At 39.0% G+C, this 16,507-nt stretch overlaps 1 protein-coding gene across 5 annotated transcripts in view; it reads right to left on the bottom strand.

Annotated features, from left to right (window-relative positions):
* LOC146488384 (putative voltage-dependent R-type calcium channel subunit alpha-1E) overlaps positions 1 to 16,507 on the bottom strand; it is a 69,338-nt gene that overhangs the window by 12,460 nt on the left and 40,371 nt on the right. For 4 of the 5 annotated variants that reach the window (XM_085116989.1, XM_085116982.1, XM_085116997.1 and 1 more), the window contains 15 exons: positions 16,152 to 16,252; positions 14,726 to 14,927; positions 13,908 to 14,072; positions 12,944 to 13,051; positions 12,261 to 12,359; positions 11,440 to 11,571; positions 10,618 to 10,683; positions 10,157 to 10,248; positions 7,392 to 7,548; positions 6,786 to 6,913; positions 6,096 to 6,192; positions 4,982 to 5,186; positions 4,755 to 4,855; positions 4,161 to 4,199; positions 3,619 to 3,752 (listed from right to left, as the gene is read on the bottom strand). In XM_085116989.1, the coding sequence (XP_084973115.1) occupies positions 3,619 to 3,752; positions 4,161 to 4,199; positions 4,755 to 4,855; positions 4,982 to 5,186; positions 6,096 to 6,192; positions 6,786 to 6,913; positions 7,392 to 7,548; positions 10,157 to 10,248; positions 10,618 to 10,683; positions 11,440 to 11,571; positions 12,261 to 12,359; positions 12,944 to 13,051; positions 13,908 to 14,072; positions 14,726 to 14,927; positions 16,152 to 16,252 (1,826 nt within the window). Of the gene's footprint in view, positions 1 to 2,327; positions 2,807 to 3,618; positions 3,753 to 4,160; positions 4,200 to 4,754; positions 4,856 to 4,981; positions 5,187 to 6,095; positions 6,193 to 6,785; positions 6,914 to 7,391; positions 7,549 to 10,156; positions 10,249 to 10,617; positions 10,684 to 11,439; positions 11,572 to 12,260; positions 12,360 to 12,943; positions 13,052 to 13,907; positions 14,073 to 14,725; positions 14,928 to 16,151; positions 16,253 to 16,507 lie in introns of those variants that run through there. The other variant, XM_085117004.1, reaches the window with a different exon arrangement.

Genomic DNA, 16,507 nt, shown 5'->3' on the forward strand with positions numbered 1-16,507 from the left:
CTTAACTTATTTGGGGAAACTTTGGCAAGTCTAGTCAGACTGTCAGTTTCCAATAAAACGTAATCCACTGACGGAAATAAACAAGATGGCGGCTGTTCATTTTACCACAAAACCTTGCGAACTTAACACAGCCAGCAGGCAGAAGGAAAGCCATGTTTGTTTTTGTTTTAGCAAAATTCGTCCAACAACATCGTGTATGCGGGGGTCGAAGTCTTTAGAACTTTTCTTCGCGTTTTTATCAGCGTTTTAAGGGTTATCGTAATGTTAGGAATTATGGGTAAATGTACCAGTGTCCATCTTTATCGGTACAGTGGATTCCGGTTATTCCTATTAAAGGAGCAGTATCACCTATTTTTAGTGTAACTTTGAATAGCGAAAAACACATTTTGTAGCAATAGAAACATTAAAATAATGATTCAGTTTTGTTAACAATTTACCTACTAGTGCCCAAAAACTAGTATTAATTATTTTTTAATGCGGGTGGCTGGGATGGAAGTGGATTGTCACTTGAAAATATTGGCCAATTTTTTCAAGTTTGTCGTCTTTAATTTAGAGAAATCGCTTAAGACTGATTCTAGTTTGTTCTTCGTCGCAGAAATCACTTACTAATTAGTTGGAAAATCAAATGGTACGCATCATTCCATTTGGAGTACTTCTGAAATTATGGGCTTCTGGTCAAAGTGATGCATTTTTATTACTCCTTTTGGGATTTACAGCTGATGTTCATACATTTTGTAGTCATCCATCTTCTGTTAAGACAGGATAAATCATTTCGTATTTATGCCAAAAATTTCCATCCGGGTGGTTTACGTAAATAGTAAGCACCTGGTTACAATAAATGAAACACTTGCTATCCTTTTCATTCCGAAAACAAGGTAGGTCCAAACGGAACATGATAACCGTCTATTCTTTGTATTCCTATTCCGGACAGTAGACTTGCACCTTTCAAAAGCTCTATTTTCACTGAACCCTTATAACCTGCAGCTGCATTGTTTTTTAGGGTTGGGAGCATTGTTCTGTTGTTTGTTCTTTTGTTCTCTCAACCAAACGGTCCAGGTCGCCCAATTTCGAAACAGTCCCAAAAATACACGCCCTAATGACACCAGGTTTGAGTCAGGTTTTGGAAGGGTTAAAAGGGCTCCGGCTATCATGGGGGATTATCCTCTTTAAAGTTGTGCCGATGTTATGGTCATACCCTCTGAGAAACTACGCAAGGAAAACCTTGATTTTACGAAATTATGGGATTTGATAAGGTATTTGGTAAAAGCATTGTAAAAATATAATGTCTAGTCGCAAAAAAAGTTGTCGCTGGGATATGGACGCCTTTAAGTATTAATTCAAAAGTGTTAATGTAACTGAGGTTTTTTTTCTGTCCAAAATTCTATGGGCCAGTTATTTAAATAGGGTCTTACTTAAGGCTGCGGCTTGAGACAATCAGTGGGCCTCTAAATCTGTCTATAGGTGGTTTGTTGTAAGTAGATAAATAGTTTTCTAGTCTGGGATGCAAGCCTTCTTGTTACCGTCAGCAGCAGACAATGTTTAGATATGACTGTTGGCAAAGTTGAAAATGAATTAGAATGTGGTTTTGTTAAACACCGTCTGAACTGTCTTTTAATAACCGGCCCTATAATTTTGCGCTTGTACATGAAGTTGAGAAAAACATTCTCTCTTTCGAAACTGACAATTTCACAAATTCTACTTTTCTCAAGTCATCGGTGTAGTATCTGTGACGTATACTTTCCTGCACGTAATGTATTGTGGGAAGTGATTTAGCAAGTGGAATAAATTGTGAGTTGTGGTTAGGTTCAATCCGTGAGTTCAATCTGTTTGTTTGGTGTTCAACCGTTTACATAGCTGGGATATCACAATCGACTTAACATCAAGTCGATTCTTGGGCGGAGATGGAAAAACATGATCGGCTTTGAGAGGTTTTTCCTAAGACACAAGGACAAAATTTGAAAAAGCGTTTGCCATTATAATCCATTCACATCCTGCAAATGCGTACTCAAAAGCACACTTGTTAATAGTTTCAGTGAACGAGCACAATTTTTTTTAACAAAATCAGACAATCATTTTTAGGTTTATTGACACAAATATGTACTTTGGCTTATTAACAATCACATATGTGTGTTGTAGCACATATCAACACTGTAAATTCTCGAATACAATTCAGTCATGCTCTGACACTCCCTTTTGGAGTTTTCAGTTTTCTATCGAAAAGACGAAGCTCTTCCATCTGTCTCCTCCATGGATAAGAAAATAGAACTGAGAAAAAAAAATCTTGGTAACTTATAAACGCCTTTCTTCCCACAGAGGTTGGATTAACCATTTCCACACGTCACATTGGCGTCAACAAGAAACCGTATCAGCAGTGTCTTGCTTTTCCAGTCTGCAATGGCGTCTTCGCAGATGAAATGCCGTTCTTTAAAAGACGACCGAGGAAATAAATGAAGACGATCATCTTGAATTCCAAGTTTGTGATCCAAGCAAAAAAAGTCTTTCCTGGGCAGAGCCGAGGCACTTGTTAGCCTCTGACGTCATAAGTATCCCAGAGAACATCGCAAGTTTGTAATGACGTCACAACCGATGACATGTCGATTTGCAAGCTTCATTACCTTGGCAGCGTTTGACTCATTTCTCGTGTATTTTCGTTTTAATTATAGCTGCATTTAATAACTGAGAGTTGTATTTGTCTTTATTTGGAAGTCAGATCCAAAATTTTAAGGGATAGGGACCATTTTGGTGATCAGAACTACAAGATGGGAGGGGATCATGTGAATCTTGGAGTGATTCTTCACTTCTGTCACTGCAAAGACAAAATGCATATCCATTGGATTTGTAGCAGGCGAAAATGCCTGTCCACACACAATATTGCCATCAAAAAACCACGCATAACACCTTACACCTTGGAGCCTTTCCCAAAGCTTTTCCTCAAGTCGAGCAGTGGTGATGGCCAAGTCCCCCGCGTCAAATTTAGCTCATGATTTTATTAGGATGTAATAATTTTTTTATATATATATCTATCATATTTTTCTCGCACGTCCTAACCTGTTCCAGGCTCCAACATGGCGAAAAACGAAAAGCGCGTTCCCAATCAGTTTTTTGTTTTTGTTTGTTTGTTTTTTGTTTAATTTCTACTATCTCAGAGAGCCTGGAACAGGCTACTCGCGCCCTCGTTCAGTGCACATGCGCGTTCATAGAAACCAGTACAACGTGAGCTGAACAAACTGCAAAACAACGTGTAATCTAAGGTCTGTTTTAAACGCTGTTCGGTAGTGATGCGGTGTGTGGGCAAAGCTTGCCACAAGATTCATTACTTGGTACGCCGCATGAGAGATAATGGGGTTCAAACGAGCCTAGCACGCTCCCATTCTCTCTAGACCCTTCGCTGGGAGGCTTCGTTCATGTACCAAACTATCTCCTGAACAATGCGTTTGTTTGTTTGTTTTTGAGGTGGGGTGGTTCTCTTTTTTTGTTGTTGTTGTTGTTGTTGTTGTTGTTTGCAGTTTAGGTTAACTTAATATGGACCGCAAAAATCGGGCTTCTAACTAAACAAAGTCAACTAACTGGAATGTAAATAAATCTGTGCTTGTGTATGCAGTTATGAATGTCTCTTACCGTCCCAAATTAAGTCTGGCGTCGCTTGTAAAGGCCCTGTCCCTTCTTCTCTCTACTCGCCCAAGTTCTATGTCCTCTCTCTCATTCCGTCTTTTGTACCGAAGCGATCCTACCAACTTGGAGAAGAGACCTCCCTGTGGAAACGACAAAAAGTCAAGTTAAGCGTACAATGAATGTTGTGCCGCTAGCACTAATGACACAAATGATGGATGATGTAGTGCTAAGTGAATCCATTAATTTCGGACTGAGCATTAGTAAGGAAATCACGCTGAAGTCACCGGTGGTTTACACAAGCGATCTTTAAAAAAACTCCAACTTGAGCGCAACAAAAGCTGTAGAAAAAATGCGACAAAAATTGCACAAAACGAGATAATTATAACTTTGAAAAATTAGTCAGCAAGGTAGCGCAAGCGCGTTTCTCGCACGTTTGTATGCTGTAAAACTTGTTTTCTTTGCACCCCAATGCTTCCATTTTACGGATCACCAATTTGTTGTTGTCAGTCACTTGCTATTTAGGCGTTAAATAACATGATCAAACAAACCTTGGAATATCTATGGCTTCTTTCTTCCTCTCTTTCGATCTGAAACAGAAGTAAATAACTTAGTGACTAATGTACTTGCTCCGCCTCCAGAAAGAGAATTACGGTTTCGGTTTTACATTTGTACTTTGAGGTCCCATAAGGAGAGGTCTAGATATCTAGTATCCCTTCAGTAATGTTTTCTTTAAATATCCCATATCCCCTTAATTGTGCGGTCTCGTATCCCTAAAACGATGATACTGATGACGTCATTTTGTGAAGAAAGTTCACGTTGATTATCCAAATTTATTGAAAACGTGATCATTGTATAATGCAATTCCGGGGATTTGACTGGCTTAGCGACCATGGTACATGATCCATTATACCATGCCCGAGAAATAGCGACCATTAAATTGTCTTCTTCTTGTTCTTGCAAAGTGAGATCAGCAAGAGCTAGCAATATTTCTTGATTATTTTTAATAAAACAATTATTCCACTCGCGCTTGTTGGATATGAGATGATAGCCAACTCGGCGCGTTATCATCTCATATCCAACGCGCGCTCGTGGAATAATTGTTAAATATCTTTTCCAATATCCCGTAACCTTGTAACACTTACCCTCTCTGCCGGCGTGCCTTTTCTTTTCAAGTACTTGTAATTCTCGTGTATAAGTTTTGCACAATATATCTTCCCTATTGTCATCTGTTGACAACTTAACACTGCATAACAAATCACAATAGTCCACACATTAGTACAATGGACAGCCTGAAGTCCTTCTTTTTCTCAAGACGAAGTCGTCCGAGGGAGTCTCAATTCGCAATCTTTTTGTATAGTTTATAACTTACCCGATTGTTTAGGTATGAGTTTATTTAGCACTTTTTCCGATGTTTTTGGCCACACTCGTTTGATCATTTTCCTCAGCTCAGTGTCATTAGCGTTCATGTTTCCTCGTAGCTTGATGTTCAGCGAAGTTCGAATGAGAGCAAATAGAGTCGTGCTAAATGAGACTGTGCTATCGTCGTTCAGCGGCATGTTCATCTTGATCAGGCGCTAAGGGAGTGAATAAAGAGATCAGAAGAAATGATTGTTACTAGAATGAATACTCCAAAACAAGCTTGTACACCTTATGATGTTTACACAACAAAAATAATAAGATTTTTACAGAACAGAAATCTTATTTCAAACGGTAAAAGAAGTTTAAAGAATCAAACTGGTCTACCTCCTATCCATAGACCAGAGAGGGCTAGTGGAACAAAGATGGTAATTTTTGATTTATTTCAGAAAGCTAGCAATGGCAACAAATGACAGCTAGCCGTTTTTAAAGCAGTGCTTAGGCCTAAATAGTGTAGATCAGTGCTAAACCTCAAAACGGATGTTTCCTGCCTAAATGGATTTCTATTCTCTCAGCCCTCTGCCTAACAAAGCGGCTTCCTAACAAAGCTTCTGTTCTTGTCTACGTCAGCGTGATCACGATTAAGGATACTACATTGTCTAAACACCATAAGGTGTCCAGCCATTCTTTGAACAACCCAGGAGAAATAACCAGTTGCATCTCTTGACGACACTTTCCTGAAATTCCAGTGGATGATATTGTCACTCATCGATATCACGGTGAACGCACTTTGATTTACATTTACATTTCGAGAACGAATGACAGTCTACTGCAAATAGGCATAATGGCAATTTGAATTGCTAAGCCCAATAAGTTTCCAAAACATTTCCAATAATTTCCAGAAACTGTGGTGCTTGGTCAGGTAATTTCGCCACCATAAAGTTCGACTTTAGTTCTGAAGAAAGGGCTAACGCTCGAAACGTCATTACTCGTTTCTCTTTACGGTGGCAAATTATCTTATAAACTCTTTTGATAAAAGCAAACATTCAAATAATTTCCAAATCATGTGCAACTTATTAGACTGCTATTACTTATACAGTACTGACAAAAAAAGGCTATAGTCGCACCTTATAACCAACAATCCTAGGGCATTTCTTTCCAAAGCCAACCGGGGGAGACATGCTGCACATGACCTTGTAGATTTCACTGTGGTGGATACATCCGCTGTACAAAAATAACGATGTGTTAGTACACAATGATAAGTATGACAAAGTAAAGGATTAACCAAAAACACCATCGCAAAATAATGTTCAGTGATTTTCATTCAATGGCCATACGGTATCAGTACTTCTAGTTCAGGATTTTGTCCACAGACTCAAAACCTAGAACAACATGACGCTATTTGGATGAGCGGGTTATTAACCACCCTTGTCTCTGTATGGTTTTTAGCCTGCGTCGCAGTCGTTTTCCTTTCCATGCCAGCGCGAGAAGCGAACGACAGCTTCACGGAGCTATCGTTTGCTTCTCTGGCTTGCTTGGAAAGAAAACAACTGCCACGTAGGCTATATAGTTTTAAAATGAAATACGAGAAGTCCAAAGACTACTGCAAAGCTGATACAGCGTGTTAATATATTTCAAAACAATATTTCGGCTGGCCAGATCAGCGTTCTTCAGGTTTGAGTATCTCAAACCTGAAACACGATTTAGAATAATTAACAACCTATATTAAACACTTACAACCTTCACATATTAAAAATATACTACGAACCACAACCCCGCCCACCCCTCCCCCGTGAAAATACGAAGATTTCACTCACCTGGCGCCAGGGTCGAACTCAGACCACACGCGGACAAACTCATCCAAGTGATGCGGGCCAAGGATGGACTCGTCTCGAGTAAGGTATTCAAAATTGTCCATGATAACAGCCACAAAAAGATTCAACATCTAGCGAACAAAAATTGAATCAGATGATTGGGGATCACGGGATTTGGTTTCACTTCGACAACCCACAAATCAGAAACCTACAAATAATGTCCCAGCTTTGTTTTAAATTACCCGTCTAGTGAACTAAAACTGCCCTGATGGTCTCTGGCCATTAATGCACTTGGTATGGCTTCCAACAAGTTGCACTAACTTTTTTCAAGTTCTTGCATTTTCGTCTTCAAAATGCGATAGAATAGATCACGAGTTGTTCTAGAATTGTTTTACAACTACGCTAAAGTATTGTCGCACCATTTTCACATCAAAAGGTCAAAATCCCCATGATACTTCCCCTTCAAGCTCCGTCATGAAATAGAAGGATGTACTGGTCAACTATAAATTCCATTTCAGAACTTTTCGAAAACTATATAGGAATCACTTTCGCATTTCTTCAATAATGTGAAAAAAACCCCCAAAATATCAGTTAAAGTTCTGTACTCACCAAAAACATGCAGAGGAATATAAAGGAACAGAAAAATATCACAGCGCCAAATGTAGTCCCACAGGTGGGACCATAATCATCTCGAACCGACGAGTCGCATTTAGCGCTGCTATAGCAACTCAGCATTATTTTGTGCCAGTCTTCCCCAGTCGCCGATCTGTCACATAGAAAGAGGAATCCGTTTAATAGAGCAGTTGTCAGTTGAGTGTCGAATGTAATTTTCGCGTTTCTTTTGGTTTTGCATTACTACGTTCCGTGATTGGTTAACAAAACTCACGCCACTTTCTCAACCAATGGGAATCCAAATCAAAACCATCGTGTTTTCGCCGCACGCGTTTTCCCGCGCTTGGGGTCAGTTACATTTATTTGTTTCGAATTCTGATTGGCTCGTTGCCCTGTTTACATCTGTTGTGATTGGCCAGAGTAATTAATTTGGTTTTGATTTTACGACACTTAGTTGGAAACCGCTCTAACAGGCTCATTACTACGTACCAACCCATCAGCCCGATAAGTAGATTCAATCGCATGGGTCAATCTTTTTCCGTTGGTATTGCGCAGGGTGTAAATCGACCTCAAAACTCGAAACATTTGTAACACCCCACAGACATAGGCTATTTCCGAGTTGCTGTGAACCTCATTGTGATAGCGAGGCTAAGTGCAAAGCTTTTCACTTGAAATTAGTTTTGTTTGTATATGAATGAAAATAATAAAAACTTTGACTTCAGCCTCGCTTTCATAACGAGGCCCAAAGCAAATCGAAAGTGGCCTATTTTATAAATCAGGCCAACGTTCGTCCGCTCATTCACTTTCTTTGTCAAATTGGGTCAAATCGGGCCAATCAGTATGTGTAAATTAGCCTGAACCTTCTCAAATTCATTAATAAATTCGTTAAGAGAAAACAAAAGGAAATCGTGTCGTGTGATCTTAATTATCACAAAATTTGGTGATCGTCTGCTTTGAATTTTTCCAAGAATATCAATAATATTATGAAAATTAGCCTTCCAAAACATTTTCGACAGGAGAAATGAAATAAATAAGTTTAATTGACATTGAAAGGATGCAGCATCTGATAAAATCGGTTCAGACTCTTTCCCAGAAACAAAAACAGAAATTCACATAAATTCAGTAGGGACGAGAACGGAGACTGAATACCGCGGGACGGCCGCGCGCTGGACGAGACATAGGGGGCTTTACGTAGCCACGACGGCAACGCCAACGAAAACGTCACTTGAAAATACAAGTTCGTGTTACTTGTACCACTTTGCGCTTCTTCCAATTCGTTCAACTTCTACAATGTGGCCGAACTATCCAGTAACAGAACTGGTGCGAACAGTCTTCAAGTTAGCACGGAGAATGAAAATTTACTGTCATGTGCTCACGCTCTCCATAAAACCTTCAATTTGGGCATTTCACGTCGTTGTTTGGCCGAAGATGGCGACGAAATGTCTCAAAATTTTTAATGCACGTGCACAGCATTGTTAAGCTCATTAAGCCTTTTCTTTATTGACGTTTTCGTCGCCAACGGCGTCGTGTTTGCGTAAAGTCTCTATAAATTAACTTTGGGAAGCGGGATTGGAAAAGTTTGTTTTGTTCAGTGAAATTAAGGATACATGTCCAGAAATGCACTCTGCTGAGATGTCAGACAAAGCGTCCCCTATTGTCATAATACAGGGATATTTTTGCGCGGTTTAAAACTCTGCGGAGAAAGCAGAAATTAGCCCTAGCACTAAAGCTTGCCTGAAATCACGTCAATGGCAAACATAACGATGTCTTATATGAAAGACACAAACTCAAAGTTATACATTCGTGGTCATAACTAATCCATCACCAAACCGTCGATTTTTCTTCAGTCTAACTTTTAAGGACGGTGCCTACTTTTGTTACTACGCATACGTTCTGCGCATCTCGAGATACTCGGGTTTCCTATGGGTGATGCCTACTAATACAGGGATATTTTTGCGCAGTTTAAAACTATGCGTAGAAAGCAGAAATTAACAAGTGCTCTTGATATCCAAAAAGAAAATTGTGGGCAACTATGCATTTTTCAGAGATAATAAAGCTTCAATTTGGAAAAAAACGCCATACATTGCTTTGTCTTTTACTGTTTTTTTTTTTTTTTTAATAATTGTCACTTAATTATCTCTAACAAATGCGTGGTTACCCCCAATTTTCTTTTTCGATTTCAATAGCCCTTGCTGAGATCTGTATTCCCTGCATAGTCGTAAACCACGCAAAAATACTTCTTTATTGGTAGGCAGCATCCTTAAAGGGACAGTATCATGCTATTTTTAGTAACACATTGAAAATCGGAAAGACGCTGTTCGGTTGATAGCAGCCAAGATATAACGACAAAATTCCATTAAAAGACTATCAGAATGCAAAGTAACTATTCACGGATATTTTCGCCGGCAGATGACCAAGATAGAGAGGGGTTAAAATTTGAAAACGTCTGTCAGACGTTTTCAAATTTCGCTGTTGTAACGCACTAAATATCGCCCGTTGTACTATATTTTGGTTCAACCCTTCGTCTTAGAATCACTATTAATATTTCTTTAAATTAGCGATTGAAAAATTAATTATAACTGTATTCAAAGTTTAAGTTTAGTGAATTTTGGCTAAAAATCATGAAATCTCCCATGATACTGCCCCTTTGATCACCACGAATTTCTTCGTATAAGACTTTTCAAAATGTTCTCCAATCATAATATATAATAACATTTATGCAACACATAACACATAGCAACAGTCAGGATATTGTTCGTTACCTGAAGAGAACTTGCAACGCTTGTAAAAGATTTCTGAAGTGATTATCCTCGTGGATTTCTGTGTCTCGATCCAAGTCTATTTTACCAAAGAGCTGAAAAGGACAGTTAAGAAAGATGAGTATGCTTTGGCTTGGTGATATTTTTTTGAGGAGAGGGGGGGGGGGGGGGTGGCAGAACATTCCGCCCCCACCCCTAATTACCTACCCCAGCCTGTGGCTCATATCAGCTCAAAAAGAGTAAATGCGGCCTGGTTTTATCTTATGTTATCGGTTTTGAAGGTCTACACTGGTTCTGCTAGTTTCCTTCGGTTCGTTTCGGTGGCTCCTTTCCGATGGTTCCGGTGGTTTCGTTCCGGCGTTCCGGATTTTAGCGCATGCCCAAACGATTCAGATTTGGAAAATGAGCATATCCTTTGTGAAGGACAAAACTTTGATGGTTCAACATATAGTTCAACATCTCACCTGCATTCCGATGACGGCGTACATGAAGAACATCAACATGATAAGAAGAGTGACGTAAGGGAGAGCCTGTCGACATGGTAACACATACTTTGATTAATAAATAAACAATCAAGGTAGGATAAAGTGGATGTATGGGCAAATAGAGCCCTAGATTTAATTCATAGTACCCTTTTCCCCAAAATTATATTCTTTCTCTTTTCAATTCAACCACAATAAAATGACATAAATTTTAGACAATTCATTGTGTATGGCTTAAGATACAAACATACTGGATATCATTTCTACAGGTGTTCCAACTGTTTTTTAGGAGGAAAGCTTCGTGTACACGGAGACGATACTTACCCAAGCCGGAGGGAGGTTAATAGAAAGAACACATCCTCACAGGACACAAGAAACAGTTATTACACGACAATGCGAATGGAAGGATGGAGTGAACAACTACGTTTTTTATTGTTGTTTTATTATTGCTGTCGTTGATGTTGCAGTTGCTGCTGGTGTTATTGTTGTTGTCGATGATGATGATGACGATCATGATGATAATGAAGATGATGGTGACGATGACGATGGCGACGACGAGATGATGATGACGATGATGTTCGTGTTCAAACAACGAGACAAATCCCTTGCTAGAACAAAAGACTTTAGGATTCTTTGGCAGAAACTGTTTACGTTCTTGTTTGTTTACCCATTTATTTATTCATATACTTTTTATTTATTTATTTATTTATTTATTTATTTAGAAAGGGCAGGGATACCACAACAACATAGCCAATTACTTTGAGCCCGTATAAGAAACTACGCAAATGAGCAAAAAGGTCTGACCTTGAATGATTGGAGAAATGTCCACAAAAGAATTCTTATGGTGTATCCACGTCGAAGAAGTTTGATGAGTCTCGCCGCGCGAAACAGACGAAACATACTGGGATCAATACCGATACCCAATGGGTTCTTGTCCTGTGAAATAAATGACGAAATTAGTCTGCGCAGATGAATACTGAATGATGAATGAATTAATTTGGGGAATAAAAAATTTTCAAGAAATTAACGAATCTCAGGTAAGCCCTTAACAAACAAGTGAGACTCTACTGGCAAACTTCTGATAAGAAGATGGCAACGGAGACACGCTTAGTTACTTCAAACACTCTGGTAAAACACAATTTCTTATTCTCGATTTTAAACTACTAATCTCCTAGAAAAACTGTTGAACGTCCAGACTGCCTAGGCCTCGGACGCCAAAGTATTTTATGGAAAAAGCGGGTAAAACTGGGGCGCAGGGCGTGACGGGAAGGACTAAAATGTGAAGTCCCACAACACCATGCGCACCACCTTCGACTATGGAGAGATGCCTTGAACAAGGCAGACGTCCAGTGGTCATAGTTTGTCACTGAGATTTTGAAATTGAAACTAAATTATCAAATTGGTGACGCAATTATTTCTGTATGACTGGATCACCCACAATATGTAATCGTTAAAGAAATGCCAAATTACACCAAGGAACATTGAAAATTTGGAAGGAGTCTGAAATCTGACTTAAACGTCAAAATGTTCAGTCCGCAAGATTGTTGGCTGTTGACACGTCCAACAATTTTCTCCTTGGGACACTGGCAACTTACAGATTCTCCACCCCGGGCCCCTTTACTTACCGTCTTACTCAGTTGGACAACAACGGTTACTATGACATCCAACAAGCCACCTAACACCACGATAAAGTCAAATATGTTCCAGTAATCTCGAAAATAATTCTGAAATAAAAGCAAAATGAAATAAGATTTATTTCGAGGTTTGCAAACGCGGATTAACATATACACAAAGATGAAAAACATGTCATTCCCAGCCTGCAAATAAACATGCATACTCTCACCAGGGATGGAGCAGGGATGGAGCAGGGATGGCGCAGTTTTGACAGCACTAGCCTGTGGCCCAGTTTCGATTCCCGGACTCAGTGTCATATGTGGGTTGAGTTTGTCGTTGCTTCTAGTCTTTCCTCCAAGAGGTTTTTCTCCGGGTACTCCGGTTTTCCCCTCTCCTCAAAAACCAACATTTCCAAATTTCAATTCGATCTGGAGAGTGTCTCCATACTGTAAAGCGCATTTGATCATCTCGCCATGGAATTATGTGCTATACAAATACTGATCACTTCCGGTCTCTAGGAGCGTTTACGGATCTCGTACCCAGAGTCCTCTGGCTCTTTGGCCAGCGGTTGGTCGCCACGACCCTGCGGTAATAACCAGTTTCCCAGAGTATCTCCTGACGACCAACCGCTGGCCAAAAAGCCTGAGGTCTCCGGGTATGGGACTGCATGCAACAGTAAATGAACAAAACCTACCCATCTTAATGCAAAAAACTTTAGTCCAGCCTCTAGCATATAGAGAATAGTGAAGGCGATGTTCAGCCACATTAGAACATCTTTAAAATATGGAGGTTCATTATAATGCTGTAAATAGAAAAGAAGTCTCGAATGAAAATGGAAAAGATAAAAAAACAGTTGGCACTGCATCCTCCCCCCAACAAAACAAGAACAAAAACATTGAGAGGGTGAGGAGAATAGGCGCTTAATTTAGCAAGAGCGTACCTTTAATGACAATAGGGAGTTAAAGAAGTTAATACAACGACCGCAACGAGAACATCACAAAACAATAGGATTTAATCAATCGCTCTGCACCAGCGTTATAAATTTTGGTACATTTCTTCGCCGTCCTCGGCAAAACAACAACGTAAAATGAATAAATTTAAGTTTAAGTTTTAGTGGAGGACGTGAGCACATGGCGGTAAATATTCTCAACTTGAACACCACTCCTACCAATAACCCATTTTACAGTTGTGTGCTTAGGGACCTGGCCTTGGAGTGGAAGCGAGGCTAGGGATGACCTTGTTTTGATACAAACCTCACCGCGTTTCATATGTAGATCATGCTGTTCTTATGCTAACTAATTTGCATTTACTTATGAAAAGCAGTGAGGTTTGTATCAAAACAAGGTCACCCCCAGCCTCGCTTTCAATCAAAGGCCAGGCCACTAAGCAAACAACTGGAAAATGGCCAATTCTGTTTCAGGATAGTTTGGCTACATTGTACAAGTTGAAAAAATTGGAATAATCGCGAAGTAGTGCAAGTAACGCGAACATATATTTTTAGGTGACGTTCTCGTTTGTCGTGGTTTCTTAAAGTCCCTAACGATTCTATTTCACGAAGATAAGAGGAGAGCTAGAGGGAGGACGAAGGGCAGACTGTGATTAATAGTTGAGTGAAGTCAGTAAAATATTATTTTTGATGTTTTGTTCTTAATTCCCACCTGGGACATAAGGACTGCGGTGTTGAGCGCGATCAGGACTAGAATAAACGTATCAAACGGCTTTGACATCACCAGCTTCCAGATCCTGTATTGCAGGCTCTTGTGGTCAGCTGGCATGTAACGCTGCGCAGGCTTAGCTGTCAGGGCAAACTGAATGCAGTCACGCTGTTGTAAAACAAACAGTTTTTCATTATTTTCACAGAGCACTATCTGAACATTTTAAAGATATATCAAGTCAATGAACGGTTTTAAAAAGCTCCCACTTCTCTTTTTTTTCTTCATTTTGCAACCAGGCCTGGTCGTGTGTTTCAGTCTTAAAGACCCAACAAACATTTCGGGCTCGAAAAACTATTTCACGTGAAAAACAGAAATTCTATTTTTGAAAACTTCATACAGCTGAACATACATACATAACATACATAAACCTTTATTTCAACTGGAATTTTTAAAATAGCTAAGATAAGCTAGTATCTTCGAGAGAAAAGATAACAAACTAAATCAAAACTAAACTAAACTACATCCTAAAATATACTAAAATCCAAGTACAAAAATCATTCAAATTGGATGAGAAAACCACTTCTCAATTAAAATTACAATGCCGTATTGCTCTAATGAAGCCCTTTGGCGCAGAGGCAGTTCTAAGCTTGTCCGGTTAGGAATTCCAATACTTTGCGGTCCTATAGCTAAATGATTTCAGACCATCAGTTGTTAAGAAACCTGCTATTTGGTTATTTGGCTTTGCAGTAAAACTCCGACGCCGTCGTGTGCCTTGAGTTCAGTGATTTGCAATGGCCTCTCAGCCAAAAGAGAATATTTACCTGGTTCCTATCTAGTTCACAACTGGCGATCTCTCTCTCCCCTTCCTCCTGGAATGTCAGTATGATAAGCGCCACGAAGATGTTGAGAAAAAAGAAAGAGAAGACCACCACAAAACTGATGTAATAAATGGCGTAACCAGGACTGTTGTTTACAATTGGACCCCTGTTAGCTTCTGTTGTGTCCATAGTTCTCTGCATACCACTAGGGAAAAAAGAGTAAAACGACCCTAAGATCAGCATATAAATTCTCTTTACTGCATCCGCTGTATTGTATGCAGTTTCTATTAGGAGAATTAAAAACTTGAGATTTAACAACTCGGTGGTTTAGTAGCAGGGAATGACTCCAATACGGAAGTCAATCACAATTGGTTATCGCACGGTTTTTCTGTTTTCTCAGTGAAAGTCTCAACCAATTTTTGAGTGCACGTTTACAATCGACGGCAGTTTTCTAAGGTCTATGCCCAAATGTTCAAACTCAACTACCAAGTTTTGAACATTTTATAGCGTCATTTTATGGTCTATAAGAGTATACACCTTATAACACTGCCGTCAATTTGTTTTTTACAATAACATGAAAAAAGTACGAGCGGAATTGGCTATTTTGTCCGTTGAGAAAGCACACGCCACATCTGACGTCATTTTATTGTCTGTACTCTTACAGGCAATACCTACGAACCAATCAGCACGCGGGAATTTGGACAGTTATTGTTAAATAACTTAACCGTTTCGTCATGTACTTGAGTTTAACTGACACTCAGTTTACTGAGTCACGTCACGCAATCCTCACGTGGGGAGGATTGCGTGACGTGACGAGCCAAGGAGGCTAAGTTTATTGAGGTTTTTATTATTATTATTATTATTATTATTATTATTATTATTATTATTATTATTATGATGATGATGATGATGATGATGATGTCAGTCTGAACTATTTTTTAGTGTATGATTGGAAACACTGTGACTGGGCATTTATTTAGAATATTCTTATTATGAGGGATATATATTTTTATTACATCAGTGGAAATTGTTCTTTTAACTTCTTAACCAAACCCATATGAATTAGCTTTTATACATGAGATGTTGATATTTTACAATTTTATGACAGCAAACTGTAAAATCAATCAGGTTTTAATAGAATTAAAACTGTATCTAGTAGATTTTATTCTTGTAAATAATAAAGTTATTTCATTTTAAAATAATTATTATTATTATTATTATTATTATTATTATTATTATTATTATTATTATTATTATTATTATTATTATTATTATTATTATTATTATTATTATTATTAAAAAGGACTTACTGCACGCGGAAGTGACGACGGCTTGTTTCTTTACGCCATGGCCTTTCGTGGCCTGACCAGTCAGTTGATAAAAGCCTTTTTAAACATGCGGCTGTGATAAATTTCATATCGTTGCTTACCTGGGCCAACCTTCACCCGTGGATGAAGTGTACAGCGTTAACATCGCGTAGGCCACATTGTCAAAGTTGAGTTCATATCGATCCCAAGTGCGGTTCTTTACCTAGCAATAGCAACAGCAACAACAATTATCACAGTTAGCCCACCAATCGAGCCTGTGAATTTCAACGCTCGGAATAGCAATTCTCCTCAGTGATAGCCATACGGTTCTTAGTTTAATTAGTAGTTACAATTTGATGGTACATCTGGAATCACGGTTACGGCAAAATTCGCGTTTATGTTTCGTTGAAAAAAATAAGTAGATGTGAATACAGCAGAATACTTCTTCCTCTGACATTTGACCGCGAACTCAAAGATT

Source organism: Pavona decussata, unplaced genomic scaffold, assembly GCF_977016875.1.
Source record: "Pavona decussata unplaced genomic scaffold, jaPavDecu1.1 SCAFFOLD_9, whole genome shotgun sequence".
NCBI lineage: Eukaryota > Metazoa > Cnidaria > Anthozoa > Scleractinia > Agariciidae > Pavona > Pavona decussata.